We start from the raw sequence: 18,560 nt of genomic DNA on the forward strand, positions 1-18,560 counted from the left end.
AGTCTCACTTCAAATTTGCAAACCCTCCATAGCTTTTCTACAGATTTAAGCTTCATGAATGGTTATGTGTTCTTAAACATCCTAATAATAACCATAGGGATTCAAAATACATAAGGAAATATGAGCGATCCAGTGCTTTTTTCCTAAAAAAAAAGTTTAGGGGTACTCTCATTTTGACTCAAGAAAATCACCATTTTATAGTTCAAATAAATACAGTAAATGGACAAAAGTACAAAGATTCACAAAATGTTTAGGGGTATGCGTACCCCTGCGTACCTCTAGAAAAAAACACTGGATATATCTACCAGATAGTATTTTCCCTATCAATATTTTATACTTCTTAATCGCTGTTGTGATGGATACAGTTTCAAACTGACTGGAGTTGGGTTTTTTAAAGTGTGTGTGTGTGTGTGTGTGTGTGTGTGTGTGTGTGTGTTTTAAAGAAAGGTCTTAGAAATGAAAGGAAATGTGAAAGATTAGCACAAAGGTTTAACTGAAGCATATTTGAAGCACTCATGTTTCATACCTTGATAAACAAAGTGAAATCCTTTAGCTGTTACGGGTCCAACTGAAGTAAACCGGATGGTAATCTGGTTCCCTGAGCTCAAGGGAAGGGATTCTCCTATTCAAGACAAGACAACAAGCATTGTATCTCAGAAACAGGTTGGTGGGTTTTTTGAGTGTTTTTTTTTTTTTGCCAGTAATCCTAAAATACTGTTTGCATTACATCCGGCAAACATGTTATTTTAAACTCTAATCTCAGTGTTAGGGTCCTTTTGGGTCTAACTTGATATTCTGTCAGGTTCATATTGATTGACCTAGACATAAACTATCACAGTTGATTAATTACATTTTGTAAGTTATTACCTTTTACAAGTGGTGTTTCGGAGAGGGGATATTTTGCTAACCCAGGCCATTCCTCTATTCATCTTTTTAGCAAATATATCAGTGGCTTAAGCATGTACACCCAAGATTTTTCTCACTTCTGAGGAATGATTACATGCACCTTCAATAATACAACTCCTTTCAATTGATCTCATTGTAATTTATTTGTATAAGAAACTATTTTGGAATTTTAACCCACCCACATTAAAGAGGGGTAAAAAATCAAAATCAACCACTTATGCACCAGAATATCTGGCACAAATCTTTACTCAACAAACAAGGAATGCATGGTTGTTCTATGAGGATATACCTGAATGAGATCCTGAAAGAGAAGATAATAAAGACGACTGTTGAGTTGGGCCATCATATACCTCAACCACGTCATGGAGTGATGTCTGGAAAAATACAAACTGGCCAAAAACCACTAAAGGAAAGATAAAAAGAAAAGCAGGAAATTAAATTGAAAGAAAGTTATTTTTTGTTTTTAATACCATGCATACAGTTAAGTGATTACTCTGATAGCGGTTACCATTTTCATACAATATCCTAAGTGTAATGAACTATTGTTTCTTCTGATCCAGCTGTCATGTTGGTTCTCTGGATATGCAGAGAGAAGGAGGATGTCATCAAAGTACCTCTACAACCACAACTCTAACCATGACCACCAGATTCCTTTGCAGAAAAAGATTCATTTGGAGTGCCTGACCTTTGCTGTTGGCAGATAGTCAGTGGTTGCTCATAATCAGCCAGAAGCCGAACTTCTAACAACTAAGTTCTTTATTGTGCAAATATTTACAGTGGAGCTCAAATAGAAACGTCCATCTCATCCCTCAGCAGAGTCCGGGAATGACCATTTCTGGTTCTTGGTCCAGCACAGAAGGCGCAGGATTCTAAACCCCCGCCTCCCCCTTCCACGTCCTTCCTCCCTTCACGATCAGAGCACAGGAAAAGGTCCCTGTTCCCCACTTCCTGCTTGGTGTTGAGGCTCTGTGATCCTGATACAGCCCCTGTCCCGACTCCCTGCTTCCATCTCCCCCTCCCCACTGGAGGAATGGTCTCCTCCTCCAGAGGAGGAGGATGACGAACTGCGGAGAGGGGGAGGTGGGTCCCTGTACCGCAACGGATCTGGGAAAGTTACCTGTCGGGATGAGAGGGGTTTCCTGACATCCGTTCTGCCCAACAAGAGCCAAATGTAAACAAGGAATAAAAAAAAAGTAAAGAAGAAGAAGAAGTCTTCCATAGAAACATCTACCACCTCATGCCCTTAGCAAGTTGGATACAAAAGCATTAATTTATAGCTGATTAGTCTATTGGAAGTTTAATTAACTTCAGTGTGGTTAATGTTTTCATCAATACTGTGCATTTGGACCCTGAATCAATCTCCAAGCCCTCTTTTATCTTATGAGAATGCAAGGGGTCAAATAGGAGGAAGCGGGAGAAGAAAAGAAAAATTATGTGAGCCACTTTGCTATCTCTGCTATCTCTGGCTGGTTGGGAGAAACCCCAGAACAGATTTAGGAAGAATGCAGGGAAGCCAAAGTTTCCATCAGCCAAAGGAAACTTCTTGCCCCGTTGCCCTTGAACTTGCGAGTTCAAGGACAACACTGTAGCTTCCCAGCTAGTGACAGTCACCCCTGGACTCAGTATGGAGCCAAAAAAACAACAACCCCTATATAGAATGCTTGTGCATACTCTTCAATTCTCACATGTTCATTTAAGCCCCAATATGAAAGCTGAATAGAACTATTGATATCTGGTTTCTTTTTCTCTCCATTCTGTACATTTTCCTGCTCTGAACATCTGCTATTAGTATTTACATGCCCAGAATATCATTGCCTCAGGGGAAACAAGCATCAAAGACCAGCTTTACTCACAAAGTAAATAAATGGTTGCTATGATGTTTCTACACCTGTTATAATGAAAGTCTGATATATGTTCATTGAAGTTAGGTCCTGTCCTAACAACAAGTTAATGCTTCCAAGCTACAACAAACAGCCTGAATTTCAAAAGTGTTTTGAACTTCACGGAGCTTTTGGAGGAGGGATAGAAGTGTTGGTTCATGATCTTAGGACTCTGAAAGACATAGTTCTAAACTGGAAGCCGGTGTGAGCAGTTCACCATTTGGATAGACTTCTTGGGAATGTTCCTACAATGAGCAGGAAAGCCATATCCCAGGACTGGAAAATCTAGTAGACACCAGAAATTCAGGGACACTGATTTAATTAAAAAAGTCGAAAGTTCAGATTTTACAAACGAAGTGTGTGTGTGCTGGTGGTGGGGAAATAGTTAAAGAAAGAGTAATAGCAATAATGTTATTGGTCTCAGGACTCTTTTCTGTACTCTGAAGACATGTCAGGAGTTTGTCAAAGAAACACACACACAGAGAGAGAGAGAGAGAGAGAGAGAGAGAGAGAGAACAGCCTGAGGATAATTTTATAGCTTTGCCATAGCACGCCATTTCATTCCTGAACACTTAATTAAACGCTACATATAAGAAGAGAATTCTCTTGTATTATCCATGCAAACTCTATCCCACATGTTAATATTAACATTAAACTGTAGCATATTAATTTCCATGTAGGTTCTACAGCTCTATATACTGGACTGTATTGAAGACATTTTTTTTGTCTAGAGTGAAGATGAGAATCTTTAGAGCACAACATATTCCCTTTGTTCTTAAAGGCTATCTTAAAGCTTGTACGATTAATTATAGTGAATGATAGCTTTGGTAGGTCTCTAGCTCTTGTTGTTTTTTACTACAAAGGCCCTTCTTCATTGCTCTCCTATGAACCAACATAATTGTAGTCATACACATGCTTCTCCTTTTCTCCTTTTTTCTCCTTCCCCTTCAACAATATCTTGAATAACGAGAGCGGCATTATATTTACATTGCATTGTTTGATTCTCTGTTGGAATTGTGGTTTCCAAGACAATTTCCATTATTTCTCTATTTCATTCTTATAAATATTCCATTTTGCTTGATTGCTCTCAGCCACTCAGCAGATATTTTCATCAGTTGCTGTTACACAGCTGAATGTGGGTGGGGGGGAATCGAATTGATGAGAATCTCCCTTCAGTTTCTAAAGAGAGTCACCCTTATAATTTGATAACCTTTTCTAGCTGTCAGAAGGCTCTCACGAATTGTCTCACTGACATCATGAGAATGTGGTTCAGCTGTTCTAGATTTCAAAATACGTCAGATATAAAGAAGAAATAAATGTTTAAAATCTTCCCGGTCCACAGTAGAATGCAAATGAAGAAATCAGAAGAAACGTATCACCTGATGATGCCTTCGGTTGTGGGGACAATGTTTTCTAGGAAATATGTTACTATATTATCATCAAGGGGGATTCTAATAGGGAATAGGATGATGTGATAATATCAATGGTGCACAGTGAATTCTTTTGTAGGGAAACAGTTAGGGTCAGAGGCACCGGCCTGTGAGGGTGATGAGGCGTGTGTGACGTTGTGCAAGGGACATTGTGATGCCCTGAAATCACACATGTGAACATTGCGCCTCCCTCCCTAAGTCGGGCGGAAGCTTCCCGGGCTTCGGGAAGGAGGCACCATACTTAGTACCCTAATTTACTGTGAACATTTAGGGGACTAACCTAGTCCACTGACCACACGCCACTGGATAATATAGCCACACCCACAATATACATTTAGAGCACTTGGGGACCCCAGATAATCCCTAGAGCCAGTGTGGTGTAGTGGTTAAGAGTGGTAGACTCGTAATCTGGGGAACCAGGTTCGTGTCTCCACTCCTGCACATGCAGCTGCTGGGTGACCTTGGGCTAGTTACACTTCTTTGAAGTCTCTCAGCCCCATTCACCTCACAGAGTGTTTGTTATGGGGGAGGAAGGGAAAGGAGAATGTTAGCCGCTTTGAGACTCCTTCGGGTAGTGAAAAGTGGGATATCAAATCCAAACTCTTCTTCTTCTTCTTCATAGGAAGGAGAAATCCTGCCCCTCCTTTTTTCTTGTGACAGGTAGACGACGACGACGATGATGGTGCCACTCTGGGCAGCTTCCAGCAAAATATTAAAATACAATAACAAGGTCTGCCTGTTCCCATGTATACTCAAACGGGCCCTGCTCCTTACTTTGAACACTGCCTTGCCCTCTCCCAAGTATGTAGGCGATTACTGTATCACATATTCTAACCTATCAAACACCAACACATGAAATAATTGGGGGGGGGCATATATAAAGCCATCTCTGCACTATAGATCCTCCAGCCTCCCCAGTTTTATTCATTTTAGGAGAGACGGTGAAAAATACTTGTTAAGACTTCTTAACGAAGTAACTTAAGATGATTTTTAATTATCAGAAAGGAATAAGTTGGATCTTAAATAATTGCAGCATCAATTATTTGTCTCCACCGCAAATAAGGACTTCTAACTCCAAACTTTAGTATCACCCCCAGTTGCTCGGGTTAGTCCTTCCCAATATATTTGAAACCATGAGGAATATATCATGTCACTGCACAGCCTGTTGATTGGTTACACTTTGCATATTAAATTCACTTCAAGGCCTCAATCTTCACAGGCTTGTATTGAACTGACCTGATGGATATGCTTGTTCATGAACACCCACAGAAACACCATTACTCTAGGAGAGATATGTTTCCGCGCCCCTAAGGCGAGCCTTATAAACTAAAGCAAACAACTTAGAATTCAATCTTTAGCTCGGCCTACAACCAGCACATATCAAATATTTAAAATGCCCATGAACAATTCAAATTCGTAAATGCCAGTGTGTGTGGAATTTATCTCAGAGCTTATTTATTTCGTTATTTAAATATTTATAAATCCACACTTCTGTAGGAAATATAGCAAAGTGTTGTACCACATAAATACATAATACAATAATAATAATGTCAGTAAAAACAATGAAATATCATTCAAAAGTGTTGGTGGTTTGTTTTTTTAAAAAAATAAAAATAAAAAGGATGAATTCCAGTTTTTAAAAGGCATATAAAAGAAAGTAGGGATGACTCCCACTCAGCTATGGCCTATGTGGTCCCTTTATGGGGCCCCTTTGTAAACCTCATGCCTCTGGTGACATTGCAAAATCTTTTTCTCAGATGCCTTTTGAAATTACCCTCCTGTGTAAGCAACTCTGCCATTCGCTTAGAACTTAAGATCCCCTCCTTAGAGATTCTGATGTGGAGACATGCCTTTAATTATTGGCTGTCCCTTTGGCATAAATTGCCAAATTACCATCTTATTCAGTGCCTTTGGAGAGATGAATTCAAGCAGCCCATGGGCAACAAAAATCCATTCCAAACTGTTGTCTTATGGAAACTCTCCTTCCGATATACTAAATTTAGATCTAATTACAGCTAAAAAGGTCATCAAACAAAGATCGGAGGAGGTTGATTTGCAACAAAATCTCACTACAGGTGGAGGTACATGTTCTCCGATAAATCTGGGCATTATATCTATGCCCCAGATACCTCGATATCTGTCTACCTTATCGGTTGCGTCGCACAGATTCGCATTTGTTAGAGCCAGATTTAATGTGTTCCCCAAATGTTCTGAGCAATAGATTTTCTAACGGTAAAACCTCTGTTTTATGCGCATGTGATAACAAATCAATAGAATCCCTTTACCATATCTTGTTAGATTGCCCTTTATACATTGTTTCCCGATCAAGGATTCTGAGTTCAATCATTCTGGAAATTGTTCCTAACCACCTGAATTGCATCTAGTTTATCTACTCCAGGACATTGACTCTTATAGAACATTACAGGTTGCCAGATTCCTGATTTCAGTTCTTTCATATAAAAGACTTCATGGAATGCTGCATGACTATTAAAAATCTAGTAAATGCTATGCTCCATCTTTATCTTTAAGGCCACAATATGGTACATCTAGAGATTGTAAGTAATGCGAAGGAGATTATGCATTGAAATATTTTAGTTGATATTTTAGAATGTAAAATGCTGTTTTATTTATTGATTTGTTTTACCTTGTGGGCTTATAGCCGAATAAAGTATTATCTATCTATCTATCTATCTATCTATCTATCTATCTATCTATCTTCTATTTGCAATGAGTTCCACAGGATAGGGCTTGCCTCACTACATGTGCAGTCTCTGTTATAGGGACATAGGGGACCACAAAAAGTGATCTATCAGAAGATCTCAGTTGTCATTTACTGTGCTGCAATGAAAACAACTTTTGTAATAGCTTTTGTAATAGCATATGTTAAAACTGGCACACAATATCTAAAGATCTTTTTACAATGCTTAAAGAACTATATGAAGTCAACAGATGCCACTCAGACTGATGCTAGTGCAGATGTTATCTAGAAAGAAGCATTAGGAATATATAGATAATTATATTCCACTCTAGTTTATTCCCGCTTTCCCCTCACTGTCTTTATTTTTTTTTAAAACAAAACAAAACAAAAACCTCATTACTCTTTTAGGCACATATTATGTATTTGCAGGAAACTGTGGCAACCCTAGAATGTGTTTGGAGGGACGGACTTATCTGAAATCATCCCAAAGACGTTTAATGCCTATTCATGTCTTCACTGAGAGCAGCAGCAACAACAACAACAACAACAAGAGAGTCAGGGGAAATTATGACTGTCATGATGTTATTCTCCAAAACACACATTGAAATGAGCTCAGGTTTATTCACTGGGCATCCTTCTTTCCCTAGCAGGTTGAAAAAACTCAAGAACACTATTTAGAGACAAGCACCTAACTATACTATATTTGCCTTTTGCCGTGTGCTGGCATCTGCATGCTCAGTATGACAGAAATCGACTTGGCTGAGTGGACTTTGATGTCTTCAACAATTGGTGATTTAGAAGCAATTTAAGGCTCTCATACACACTCTTCACCTTGGAAAAACACAAGATAATGCAAGGCTCTTAAGCTGTCATCATTGCACACCTGTCTGAAAACAACATAGATGGGGAGGTAAATATTTTCTGAAATATATTTTTTCTTCCCTCTTGTCTGGAATCCCAAAAACATCTTCTCAGCCTATGAATTCCACTCAAGTAAATATTTATTGATTGTTCCCCATCAAGTCCTCAATGGGCAAGAAAAAAAGTGGATTTTTGTCAGTGTGGCTGCCATTCAGCATTTGAAATGCTCCTTCAGCTTCTCTAATAGGTAAGAAGCTTCAGGCATGCAGCACTTGCCTGAACTTAGTTTTCCTTAGGAAGGATGCCACAGGAGGATTTCCGTGTTTTAAAATATTCCATTTTAATTACAAAAATACAGTTGAGTCCAGAAGGAAACATAGCCCAAACGTGCAAAGCCAAAGTCTACTGCTTCCGTATATGATATGAAAGAGGAACAGCCAGCACCCACAAAACAGTGTCAGCTAACAGATCCCAATATCAGTTCTATGTCTCTGGGAATTCCAGACTGAGACAATTTTCTGGTGGGATTCAAAACCAGCAAATCCACAATAAAAGCTGATTCGGAGTTCTTGCACTAGGAACCTAGGTGGAGTATTTTGCAATAGGGAAAGAATAACTGCACCCTGTCTCTTTATGAGACTTGCCCCTGGTCTATAACAGAACAATCCTCCCCACCCCCCCACCCCTGCTCCAGTTGCTGTGTTGTTCCCCTCATAGTTGAGTTGGGAACTAGCTGGAGTCTTAAGTCTTGTAAGGGTAGCAAGTCCTAGCTGATGTGTTGAGTTTCTGTTTTGATATTCATGAATCAATAAAAATATTAAAGTTATCCTGACCCCCGCTGCTTTCTGGTATTAGGTCAGAACCGCTGCAAGGTTTCTTCAGACAGTGAGTACCCTTCCCAAACCAATGGGATGCTACAGACAGTGCCAGAAAAATGCAGTGATAATGGGGGATAACACTCGCTTTGATGCACTGCTCGCCTAGCCCTCCCTGCAAGCGAATCAAAAATGAATGCTTGCTTATTTATTTATTTATTTATTTATTTAAATGCAGTCTAATCTCCTTGCAAACAAACCAGGATAAATGCTCAATAAACAGATCATCTGGGAGCCTTCCCATATCCCTAACCACTGTATTGTTCTTTTCACACTTAGATTACAATTTCTTTAGTTGAGGGGAAGGGGCAAAGGACTGCTACTGGCTGCCCTATTAAGGAAGTTGCAGCTATTTACAAAAAAAGGACCAAATAATCAGACACTAAATATTTGCATTCCATTCTGGATAGAGCCGAGTGGTTCTGCAGCCCACCTTCTTATCAGAGATTAATCTTCCGAAGGCATACTCTAATCCACAAACAAGTCTCTGTCGATAAAGCCTCATAAACTTCATTTCATAAGCAGGAGCTTTTCCAAAACACTGTAGGCACTTTTTGTGTTGAATTTAAATCTGGGCCTCCAGAAAAATAACAAGGTGCACTTACACGGGAGTACATCCCATTGAGTGTAGTGGGGCTTACTCTACATAAATATGCTTAGTCTTGCAGTATATAGCTGTGTATACACAATACATTTCTTTCTTTCTTTCTTTCTTTCTTTCTTTCTTTCTTTCTTTCTTTCTTTCTTTTTAAAGAATATTATAATGCAGACTAGCTGCTCATGTCTGAAAATATCAGCCAGGGATTTGTAAATGCAAACTTCTCCACTAATGCTCAAGGCAAAATGAGCCTGCTCTGTGATCAAAAGTTTTTTTTTTTTGTTTTTTTCCTGCAAGAAGCAGAACAAGCATTAATGGAAAGAGGGTATTTTGTATTACAGTAGATGGAGTCAAACTCAGTGGTGGAGTGGGTGATTTGATGCAGTCTCAGATCCTCAAGCAAAGGATTTTTCAGGGTTAGAACAGAGTTCCCATTTTTGAGAGCTAGCTGCTACCAGACAGATAGAATATAGTGGGCCTTATCTCTAACATCTTGGAGAACAGTGGAACAGGGTGGACTATTTCATCAAATTTCTTCATGTAGAGGAGCAGAATTTTCCCACCTGCTCATCAGATGTAGGGTTAACAATTAGCAGTAACACCTTTTCTATTTTCCCCTAAAGTGGCAGCGGTTATTTTTGCTGGTGCTGCAAGTGGCGGCAGTAGCAACTGTATTGGCAACCTGCCCACCATTTTGTATCCTTCACCAGCGATGGTGGCTACCACTAACCCAACAAAATGGCGGGTAACGTGAAAGTGGTGTATTTCCATGTCAGTGAGGAAAAGAAAAAAAAAATGCAACGTTTCTCAGAGAAAAATGCATTCTGAGAAATTTCAGCTCAGATCTGCTCTGCTCTGTTGATCTCGTGCTGTGCTGTTAAATCTGCTTTTTTTAGGAGTGCTAGATTTTCTGCCACCACCTTTGTATGTTTATAACTAAACCCAATATTACAAAATGCCATAAACTCACAGAAATCTCTCTTTGCAAAGGAACTTTGTTCCAAAGGAAACCTGGAATTACTCACTACTTTTGGAAATAAGGGACACAAAATAATATAGCTGAACCTAACAGAAGGGTACTGCTTGTTTATAACCTCTATTGTCAACATTTCTTGGTTGGTTGTGATACAGCAGTTAAAACAGGCAAATGTTACAAGACTAGACTGCTACAGAGTGTCTAAAATATACTAAAATAAAAGAGCTTGAGAAGCAGGATATTTCAGTGAAGAACATTTTGAATTTGGTGCCACGAGTCATAGGTTGAAATCCCCTTCAGGTGTGGAAACCACTAGGTAACTTTGGATCAGTTGCTGTCTCTCAAGTTTAATTCATTTCTCAGAGTTCGTATCAGAATCAAATGCAGAAAGCTACAATATATATGCAACCTTTGATCCTTGAAACGTGGGGTGTGTGTGTGGGTGTGTGTATATACACAAAATTTAGAGCACAATCCTGTAGCCTCAGAAAGATGTCCCAGGGACTATGGTATTTTGAAGAACTTCCTCTCTGCAGTTGAAAAATTAGTTCCATACATACATGGGGCCCTTGTTAAAGCCATAGAAATCTCTGTTGCCGTCCCTCCTCTGCCATAGAGGGTTGTGGTGTTCACGGTATCTTTGGAAAGGGAGAATCACATCTCATATAACATTTATAAATCCTGAAATAACTATCAAACCGTCTATCTATAAAGGAAACATCATAGCCACACTAACAGCATGGTAACAGATGGTGGTATTATCATATTGAAAAGATATGTACTCATAAGCCCACCATTTATTTTACATTTCTGTTCCAAGGGAGCAAGGGTGATTGTACAAAGAAATTCCACAGGTCCTTGAAGAACCTGCCATCTAATCATCAGCTATATAAAAGAGCTAAACATGTTTTAGAGTTTAAAAAAGAAAAGAAAAGGATAAACCTGAAAGGCTCACGTACAAGCAAGGTGCAAGAATCTATGTAGGGAAGCTAAATTGCTTCTGTGCCTCTATGAAATAGGAATGCATTACCACAAGAAACCCCTTTCTTTCTTTCTTTTTTTCCACCCCAGAGGGCCAAAATGTCTAATCACTAGGAGTAGGAGAGGCCAAGTCTGTCCACATGTGCTCTGACCATTGTAATAATAGAAACATATGGTCATTATTTTGTTCTAATGAGAGAACATCTGGTCCAACATCAGGGAGCTTTTCTGTGCCATTTCATGCACATACACAGGCAGCAGATTAACAAACCCTTCCTGGCAGGTTAATTTGGGCTGCAAAGATGCGTTCAAAATACTAGACTGCCAATGACATGTTCTACAAGCTTTGATTTTGCTGTTGCCAGGTTTTCAAAACTAGGAGGAAAAAACCCAGATCTGTGACAGGATTTCCTCTGTAGTTCAGCTCTGACAAGTTTTGTTATTCTTAAATGTAGAAGTATGGAGAAAACTAGAAACATCTTAAAGTGGTGTTAAATATACCATTGTATATTAGAGCCCCCCAAATGATATTGTTTTATTTGCTGTATAATATTTTGGTGGCTTGGGAATAAACTTTTTAGGGTTATATGTGGGGATTTCCCCCTGCGAGTGAGGTTGGCAATCAAGAAAGAGTTTCTTTGACTTTGTGGCAATGATTGCTTTGATCATTATCATAGTAAGAAAACTCCCTGGTGTAGCTTGGGCTGAACTTTTATTGTTCAGTTGTTGCACCAACAAGGATGGAGGGCGAGTTAGGATGCTCCACCCCAAGATACTAATGGATTCCTGAATACCCTGAGAGATTTTTCCAGTGGATAGACCTGGTGATCCTGCTAAGCTCTCATCTTGCTGTGGAATGATGAGATGTAGGGGGCACTGATACAAATCATCCTAAACTGTCAGTAAGCTGCCTGCCCTGGATGGAGTCATACTCTCTCCACTTCATTTCTGGAAGCAGACTCAGAAATTTAAATTGGGTGGAAAGATGGAATAAAAAGTTAACAAAGAATACATCAGCACAATGGGGTGAGCCTCTTTGTGCACCTGTGATAAACAAGGTTGAATCACAAATTACTTGTGTGTACCTCTCCATGGGTCATAGATACTTGCATTCATTAGGTGTTGACCCTTGAAGATAATATTTCATTATTGCAAACACATTAGGTTACAATAAAGCAATGGATTTCAAAGTAATAATTGTGGACTATTAACAAGGCAACACACACACACACACACACACTTGTTAGATTTGGATCTATATTACAAGCATTTACTCTAAATTTTATTTATAAAAACTGAATAATCTCTTCCAAAAGTCACCTCGTGCTAACTTCTTCCTAAGCATCTGCTCACTTGGCAAGTGTGCAAAGCACTGAACTGGTGAATGAACTACCTCCCAGCTGTGAGCTATGATCTGCTGGCATAACAATTGCCAACTCTTTCTTCTGTAAACCTGAGATTTGAAGATGATGCAAAAAGTCCTTTGTATTAAGCACTCAGTATCGAAAAGACGCAATGTTGATATTGACCTTAAAGTGGGCGCAGGAGAGAATATATCACTAAAGTGTCTAATACATATAACACTATCAACTAATAACTAATATCTAGGAAAAAAATGGTATTCAAAAGTTTCTTTTGTTTTATTGCTGGGACAGACACATGAGAAATGGCATTATGTCACCCCATAAATGTTTGTGGATACAGATATTTTCACTTGCAGTCCAACATAGTTGAAGATATTTGTGATGTTTTTGCAATGAAATTTATGCAGCAAGAATGTACAAAGCAGCCTAGATTGGAAACACTAGGCAATAGCATTAGCTGGATAAAAAGGATAGCCCCACAGCAAATGGTGAATTATTTTTCTTATAATTTTAGTACAGAGGTAACATAGGAAAATTAGATTAGTCCTCCTGGATCAAGCCAGTAGCCCATCTAGTTCAGCATCCTGTTCTCGCAATTGCTAACCACAATCAAATAGTTTATTATATTAACCAAAGGCCATAGTAATTTCATTAGAATTTGCCCAGCTGCAAACCATAACATACATCATACAACAACTACATAATACAAGGCATTATTGGTTTAAAGGAAGGGCGTTGGAGTTCCTAAGTGTCTAACTTGTTGTGATATTGTCTATCTCTTATCTTTCTTGCAGCCAGGCAGGGGTGGCACTCCCGGAAACGCCCTGGGAGCGGGGCGTCGTGACGGCAGTGCCGCCGCTGCTTCCGCAGCCCCCTTTTAAGCCGCAGAGCGAAAAAGCGGCTCGTGGGGCGCCTTTTCACTTTGCGGCTCAAAAGGAGGCCGTGGACGCCTCCCAGGGTGAGGGAGGGAGTAGCAGCGCGTGGGAATGGTGGGAGGGGCTGCCGCTTGTCACCCCCACGTGCCGCCGCTTGCTCCGTCGCCCCGGGAGCAACAGCGCATGGCCGAGGGAGCACCCCGTCCGTGCAGCGCTGCTGCTCCCGGGGTGACCGGCGGTGCGTGGGGAGTGGCGGGAGGGGCTGACGCTTGTCATCCCCCACCCTCCCCTGTCACCCGGGGTGTAGCGCTCTCACCGCCCCCCTAGCAACGCCCCTGCAGCCAGGGCAAGAGGTGTTGCTTTAGGTGTAACAAATCTGTTTAGTTTATAAACAATATTGTCTAGGGCAAAGACAACCCCCATTTAAATCTAGGTATGGAAGGCCCCTGAGTTGTATCCAAATCCAACAAAATAATTGTGTGATTATTACTACTTATGCTCACATGACAGAACTCCCCCTGCCCCCCCCGCAATGTCCTCCAATTTGCGCCAACCCCCTGGAGCAGATTTGGGAGGAGTGTGGGGATGTGCATGGAATGAACAGGGAGAGGAAGTTCTGTCACATGATTAGAAGTCATTTCACTCACAGTGACTGTTGGATTCAACCCTCTGACCCTGGCTACAATGTTGATAGCAAATCACAGCATTCCATTCTTCCATTTACTCCAGTTAACAGGAAAACTGCTGGAAGTCAACTTAATGCCCCATGCACATGATCTGGTACCCTGCAGCGCGCGCGCGCGCGCACACACACACACATTCACAATCCCTTTGTTCAAATCCACAGACATCTGTCATATTTGGTTTGTCCCATTAGTTTGCAATTGGCCAACAAGCCCTGGTTATCACCCCTTTTGGACTTCTGTGGCCTAATTCTCAGTGAGCTAGTGAATCTGAATCTATCAAGCAGGTTGGATGCCAGTAGAAGGTTCACACCGGGGGGGGGGGGAATGATTTCAAAGGGAAGGGTTGCAACCTACCTAGTCTTCTATGTAGAGAAAATCTTTATGTATGGAGTTGTATTCAATCACACAAGTTCCCCACCTGCAGCCTGATGTAGCAAGCCTCTCTCTGGGATTTAACACATCTGTGTGAGCAAGCCCTATACTGCCTCCTGTTTTATTATCTGCACATTCTTACCACTCATATAACACAACATTTTTATTCTAGTTCTCAACAGCAGCTTGATAGAATTCAGTGAAACAAATGGAAATGTAAACAGCCATGGACCACCATTCTGAAAAGATTTTCAGGCACACTGCCAGAAACAAAGCATTCCGCAGTTAATGAGCTTCATAAGATAATAAAAAAGAGATAGCACTTCTTTATTGTTAAAACTAGTAACTTCTGCTGCTGCTGCTTTTAAGACCTACAAATGAGTTGTATGTATTGTGCTATGCTGTGGCAGACTATATCTTACTTTAATTAGATGGTGAGGTCTTTGGTAAAGTATAAGAACTGTACTCCCAAGGCCCTTTCTTACTGAGTTTTTATTTATTTTTTAACTAAGGGTACAAAACCCTTTGTACCCTCGCAGTTTAGCCAAACTGCGAGAGGCAGTGAAAGATAGGCGTGCCTGGCGTGCTCTGGTCCATAGGGTCATGAAGAGTCGGACACGACTGAACGACTGAACAACAACAACAAAACCCTATTAATATTAAACACTTTAGTGGAGCTCAAATAAATATATCTGAACAGTGAGGAGAGAGTGGGAAAAGTGTAAAAGGGGAATGTAAAGTAAAAAAGACATTTAAAAGGGACAACTATAGACATCAGTGATCAGCAAAGAATTTGAAATAGCCACTTTAAAAGACAACCCAAATCTTGTCTTCAAGGTAGGGCTGAAATTAACAATATGTATAGTGCTCTCACTTGAGAGTGGGAAGAATGAAAGTGTTAAAGGCTTAAGAGTGTGTGTGTGGGGGGGGAGAATATGAAGCATCTTGGGGAAACATTTAGTGTTGTAGATTCCACCACCTGAATTTTGAAGTGGTACAGTCCCAGGTGAGCTGCAAGGTACATTTTTTATTGTGAAAGTTCGGCTCATCCTTTGCTTACAACAGTCTCCAACTGGATTTATGTTGGGTTTTGCAGAATAGCAATAAGAGAACAAAGCAAAACTGAATTCTAAAAAACTCTAAGGGTATTCATATATAGGAGTTTCCAATGCGCCAGTCAACACACTTTATAGCAAAAATGCCATCGGTTTTCCAAGATAGGCTACTGGATAAAAATATAATTGTTGTTTATCAACATAACTTATTCCCTCCTGTGGATTGCTTCCCTTTACATGGCCCACAAGTCCAGCAAATCTGCAATCTGTGGAGAACAGGTATATTTGCTTATCAAAAAGCAAAGGTTACTGCTTTAAGTTCTCAAAAAATGGGGAACAGCCATCACATCTTTACCCTAGGTATGTAAACTGATATATGTAAGGCAACTTGCTTGTGATGTTCAGAACATAAATAAATCTATTATAATATGCTGTGCAGAACAGAGTCTTTTCTACAGAGAAAGGAAGGGGTGGTTGTAGCCAAACCATATGAACCAAAGCCTGGATCCACTCCCCAACACAACTCCTTTTTACCCTCTCCATCTCAGAGCACCAGTGGTGGATTGGACCTCTTTCTCCAAGGGTGGACCTCTCTCTTGATTTATGGAGAAGTAGATCCACACAATCCCATGACTCCTCTCAGAACCCTGAGGATGCAGCCTTAAAGTGTTTATATGAATTTTGTAATAAATAAACACTGTTTGGAAGGTGCCAAACAAAAACAAATGAACAACCCTGTCTAAAATATTCCTTTAAATGGTGCATGGGGTTTTTAATCACCTGTATGCTTCCGAAATAGTCACAGCCCTTGATGGAAGTGCAAACTCAGAAAGCTGGGAGGGAAACACAAAATACAAAATTCTCATTCCCTTCATGAGATATGCATTCAAATGTTTGCAATTAATTCTGCTATGCATCTTCACTAACTGATATGCTGAGAAGGAGCCTCTGTGGAGTTTGAAGAATCTAACTGAGTATGTGGGTGGAAAAAAACACCAATTTGTTTTGTGATCTGTCAGATACCTGCTGGCTGGGGATACTGTGATCGAGATACTTTTGCTTTCTTAGTCTCAGCAATGGTAGTTTTTTCTCTTAGACTCAGCAATTACCCTGATGTTGCTTTTTTTCTCAGAATTACTACTGGTGACCAGATGCACAAAACCTTGCATGAGTTAGGGGAGAAATATTAGTGCTGGGGGGCCAAATTATATGACCCAGCCTTTTTCAGCATTTGTGTGTGAGAGAGTGTGAGAGAATATTGGTAATCATTTCAGAAAAAAGCACATATTGTCTATTTTCAGGGGTTGTGAAATTATCTTTAGGACACAAAGCAGCATAAGGTTTTCTTTTCTTAAAAAAAACAAAAAACCACATAAGTTTTTCTACCACTTCAAGATGCAACAGAACTGCAGTGATCAGTGCCATACCAACTGGAACTCACATCACGGTGCAGATATATGTCAGTATGCCATCCCATTGAAAACAATGGTAGAAAATTTTGTGGGTTGTTGTTCTTGTTTTTTAAGTAGATAGGGTAGGCTCTCCTAGATACAGGCAGCCCCTACATTTGTCGGCAGAGTGCGTATAAGTGCCCCCGTGTCTCCGTTCTGCCCAGTTCCAACCCTGTTCTGCTGTCTTCCAGGTCCAAAATGACCTGTGCATCAACAACCATGTGTCAGCTGGGCATGCCTAAGATGGTTGCCGCCTGTATTCAAATGAGCTTTCAAAGGTTCACAGCTTCAGTCCCCTGGCCCAACAACAGGCTTGTTTTGTAAGGCTGCAATCCTTTATGCACACTTAGACCTCAAGGTTAGCCCCAGTAAACTCAATGGGGCTGTAGAATTGTCCCCTAAAGTAGTAAAAGTTCCAAGCACATAACAAGAGAATGGTTTTTTAAAATAATAATAATAATAATTAAAAAATTGAAAGACCTAAGGAAATAAGCAGGTGCAGAAAGGCGGTAAAGTAGTCTCCTGGTAAGTCTTCCAGGGGGAGAACATTTCAAAGGCAAGACACCTCAGAAGGTGTGGCTATGCAGAGAATGCTTTCCCCAAATTACTTCAATGAATAGCTAGGCTCATGTGAAAAACAACAAAACATTTCTTTCTTCTACATCCCAAGTATCAGATCTTCCAACTTCACAGCTTCAAACATCAGGCATGATCTCCGTTCCATTCCATTTTTTTACCACTTTTAAAATAAGTTCCTGTCCTCATACTAGAGACTTGGCTACCTGAGATGCAATAGGCTGCTCGCTGTCCAGGTCTCAATTGTCCCCCCGATGCTCCTCACATCCCTGACGTTGCTTTATTTTAGCATATCCTCCTTTCCCCTGTGATCTTACTGAACTGAAGAGGAACCTGGATACACAGCCATCCCCTTCTCCAATATGTAATGCAACCTTAGGTTGGCCTACTGGTAAAGTTCACCTCCCCCCCCCCGCCCAACCAATATCATTCTGTTAGCATCCAGTTCAGTCGAGAGAACTTGTCTCTCATAATTTAAGCCTCTGAGATAACACCTTCCTGCCACTACAAGATAAATCTTCATGATTTTTGAAATGCAAAATGCATTTTAAAGCAAAAGTGACATTGCCGAAGTAACTGTGGAATGACATGGCTTTTAAACTGTCTGTAGATTCCACACTCAGTGAACACTCTAAGAGAGATAATGTGTGTTGACAACATTGTTTGGTTGCTTTTGCTCAGCTGGCAGAAGAGATTTTGTGCTTGCTTTGGGGGGGGGGCTTTGCAATAGTCAATCTTTTATAGACCATTCACCAACAAATTGTTAGTGGCCTGTCGGTGTTACTTCTTCCATACAATTCTTTTTTATGCTACTTTCAAAATTGCTTAAAAATGCATGAGAAAATAGTTCAAATGTGAAAAAACGAGAGTGGCTGCAAATTTCATTATTATTATTATTATTATTATTATTATTATTATTAGGAAAGCAGTGATTCCTATGGGAAATCTCAAATATGTCATGGATCACCTCATGTGT

At 40.2% G+C, this 18,560-nt stretch overlaps 1 protein-coding gene across 4 annotated transcripts in view; it reads right to left on the reverse strand.

Moving 5' to 3' along the window:
• Window positions 1–18,560, reverse strand: part of CSMD3 (CUB and Sushi multiple domains 3) — a 567,871-nt gene that overhangs the window by 114,860 nt on the left and 434,451 nt on the right. For all 4 annotated transcript variants that reach the window (XM_033155765.1, XM_033155768.1, XM_033155767.1 and 1 more), the window contains 2 exons: window positions 1,196–1,309; window positions 527–622 (listed from right to left, as the gene is read on the reverse strand). In XM_033155765.1, the coding sequence (XP_033011656.1) occupies window positions 527–622; window positions 1,196–1,309 (210 nt within the window). The remainder of the gene's footprint in view (window positions 1–526; window positions 623–1,195; window positions 1,310–18,560) is intronic.

The sequence above is a fragment of the Lacerta agilis genome, chromosome 7 (genome assembly GCF_009819535.1).
Source record: "Lacerta agilis isolate rLacAgi1 chromosome 7, rLacAgi1.pri, whole genome shotgun sequence".
Taxonomy (NCBI): domain Eukaryota; kingdom Metazoa; phylum Chordata; class Lepidosauria; order Squamata; family Lacertidae; genus Lacerta; species Lacerta agilis.